At 54.2% G+C, this 3,343-nt stretch overlaps 1 protein-coding gene across 1 annotated transcript; it reads left to right on the forward strand.

Moving 5' to 3' along the window:
* The first annotated feature begins 248 nt into the window (after positions 1-248).
* Positions 249-2,039, forward strand: fz2 (frizzled 2). The gene has a single exon (XM_080280853.1). The coding sequence runs from the start codon at positions 249-251 to the stop codon at positions 2,037-2,039; it is 1,791 nt and encodes a 596-aa protein (XP_080136979.1).
* Positions 2,040-3,343: the final 1,304 nt, after the last annotated feature.

Consider the following 3,343-nt stretch of genomic DNA (forward strand, 5'->3'; position numbering starts at 1 on the left):
GTGAGGCTGTGAGGGCCCAGGTGAGGGTGTGAGAGGTGAGGTGAGGGGATAATGAGGGGAGGGAGTGCGCGCTACCTGCCTCCCCTCTCACACCCCTCGGAGTCGCCGCGCGCACACTCCACTCACTCCCTCAGTGTCGCCTGGACTGTCCTGGCGAGTGGACGCGGGGAGTGAGTGTGCGCCGGGCTGGTGAGGACTATGAGCTTGGGCATTAGGGTGGCAGCGCGCCCGACCCTCCCCAGCCGAACATGATAGGCAATTCGCTGTGTCTGTGCTTCATCCTGGTGGTGGCGGGGATGGGGGGCGCGACGGAGGGCGAGACGGCCAGGGAATCCCGCTGTGAGGAAATTACCATCCCAATGTGTCGCGGGATTGGCTACAACAACACCTCCATGCCCAACCAGTTCAACCACGACTCCCAGGACGAGGCCGGGCTGGAGGTGCATCAGTTCTGGCCCCTGGTGGAGATCATGTGCTCCCCCGATCTCAAATTCTTCCTGTGCTCCGTCTACGCCCCCATCTGCATCGAGGACTACGACAAACCACTCCCGGCCTGTCGAAGTGTGTGCGAGCGAGCCAAGGCCGGGTGCGCTCCCATAATGCACCAATACGGTTTCGCCTGGCCGGAGCGAATGGACTGTTCCAAGTTGCCGGAGTACGGGGACACGTTTCACCTGTGCATGGATAAGAGGAACGGGTCGGCCCCGGAAAATAAGTCGCCGAAGAATTTTGGAAACCTGGATAAAAAATGCCGGGGTAAGAACTCGCGGTACTGTCCCAAACCCAAACAGGATACGTGCCAGTGTACGTGCCAATTCCCGCTCGTTGAATTGGACGCCTCGTATAGACAGTACGGCCCGCACAAAAACGAGTCCTTGAGTGTGGGTGAAGTGAGCGACTGCGCACTGCCCTGTCAAGGCGTCTACTTTAGTCCCGACGAGCGGAAATTTGCGCAAATATGGGTAGCCACGTGGGCCATCTTGTGCTGCGTCTCAACCCTCACCACCATTACCACCTTCCTCATCGACATGGAGCGATTTAAGTACCCGGAACGACCCATCATCTTCCTAAGTGGGTGTTATCTCATGGTCTCGGTGGGGTACATCATGAGGCTGGTGGCCGGGCATGCATCCGTGGCCTGTGACGGAGAAATTGTCTTTTATAACGTCCACCAGGTTCGCCACAACCCTTACGGATCTGGTCTGTGCACTGCGGTCTTTCTCCTGATCTACTTCTTCGGGATGGCCTCAAGCATCTGGTGGGTCGTGCTGGCGTTCACGTGGTTTTTGGCGGCCGGTCTGAAGTGGGGTAACGAGGCCATTGCAGGTTACTCCGCCTGGTTCCACGTAGCGGCCTGGCTCCTACCCACCGTCCAGACCATTGGGGTTCTGGCGGTGGCTGGCGTGGACGGAGATTCAGTCGCCGGTATCTGCTACGTCGGGAATCAGAACACGACCAACCTGAGGGGCTTCGTGCTGGCGCCACTCTTCATCTACCTTCTGCTGGGCTCCTGTTTCCTCTTGGCTGGGTTCGTGAGTCTGTTTCGAATCCGCAACGTCATCAAGCAACAGGGCCGCACCAAGACCGAAAAGCTGGAGAAGTTGATGATCAGAATCGGTGTGTTCAGCGTCCTGTACACGGTCCCGGCCACCATCGTCATCGGCTGCTACTTCTACGAGCAGCTGAATGCGGCAGCATGGCAGACTGGACTGGTGTGCCCGTGCAGTTCGCTGGAGGGTCGGCGTCCGGACTACGCCGTGCTGATGCTTCGGTACTTCATGACGCTGGTGGTGGGCATCACGGCGGGGTTCTGGATCTGGTCCAACAAGACACTTGGTTCATGGCGCAAGTTCTACCACCGCCTGTGTCCCTCCGCAGCGCCCCATACCTACGAATACGCCAGGCCTATCAATAAACAATCCGCCGCCCCCTCCTGCGGCTCCTTCCCCCCGCCCCCCCTCAGCGCACAGGGCACCGCAGCCAGCGTTGCCTCCCATATGGGCCCCGTCAGCAAAACCATGCCCCTTTCACACGTATGACACGAGCGGGAGGAGGGGGGCGTCCCGGGGGGGGTCAGCGCCCCCTCCACCTGCCACAGTGTAACCAACCCACACCTATACGCCGACCCCGGCCAGGACATCCTCCCGTACCAGCTGTGAGGCGCAGGTCACTTCATGATACACAGTCCTATTCTCGTTTACTTAGCAGCTTTCCTAACACATCTTTCTAGGCGGTTAATCTTGCCTGTTACATCTTAATTTTCTCTTGTATCTTACTGATGTTACATGTGTGGATATTACAAAGAAACAGCATACTGTACAAGATGATATTAAAAGTTTATTATGCAAATTAAATCGGTAACGAAGAAGTGCAACGAAATCAGGAAAGCCATTGAGACTACGAGGTAAGGTAAACACAGGCCACTACCGCAGCCATTTCGGTGCATCTGTCAGCCTCCACGCCATTGCAAACACTACCGGTCTTTACTCCTATGATCTACAGCATTAAGAAGTTACTAAAAAGTAAAATCATTGCATAAGTATCCGTGTAATTTTAACCATCCATACAAATAAAAATAATAATCCCAGACACCTTTGAGATATCCATAGTAGACCGTAAACTTAAAGATTCGCACAAATTACAAATGTTAGTGTTTTGCAATGACAGTAGATGATATGAAGAGAGGATGGCCTTTGTTTACTTTTGACCCTATTCTCGTCAGCGTAGATCTGGCACTTCTTCTTTACTAGTATTAAAAAGATGTAAATATGATAGACCCAGGAGGCGTAATAGGGGAGAATAATAGCCAAGGAAGAATTATTATGGAGGAAAAACCGCTGAGGAATAGGTGTTCGGAAGCTTGTTAAAGGAATTACAAGGGTTAGTGTGCATTGTATTGTGACCTGACCTGACCTCCCTCGCCCCCACACCAGCACACCCCCGACCTGGGCATTCGGGGGGACATACTACCCCACGCTGCTGCCCATACTGACTGTGATCACCGGTATCCAACCCTAGTGTATCTCCCGGTCCCCAGTACCAGTATTTTCCTACACCCCCTCCCAGTACCAGTATTTCCCTACACCTCATCCCAGTACCAGTATCTCCCTACCCCCAGTCCAGTACCAGTAATTCGCTACCTTCTCCTAGTACCAGTATCTCCCTATCCCTATCCCAGTACCAGTCTCTCCCAACGTCCCCAGTACCAGTCTCTCCCTCCCCCCCAGTACCAAGTATCTGTCTACCCTCCAGTACCAATATTTTCCCTACACCCAATACCCGTTCTCACCAGTTTTCTCCCAGTACCAATACTTACCCAGTCCTGAAATTACCCTAAAGCATA

Source organism: Coenobita brevimanus, chromosome 1 (genome assembly GCF_032717465.1).
Source record: "Coenobita brevimanus isolate Jiangsu-jjx chromosome 1, ASM3271746v2, whole genome shotgun sequence".
NCBI lineage: Eukaryota > Metazoa > Arthropoda > Malacostraca > Decapoda > Coenobitidae > Coenobita > Coenobita brevimanus.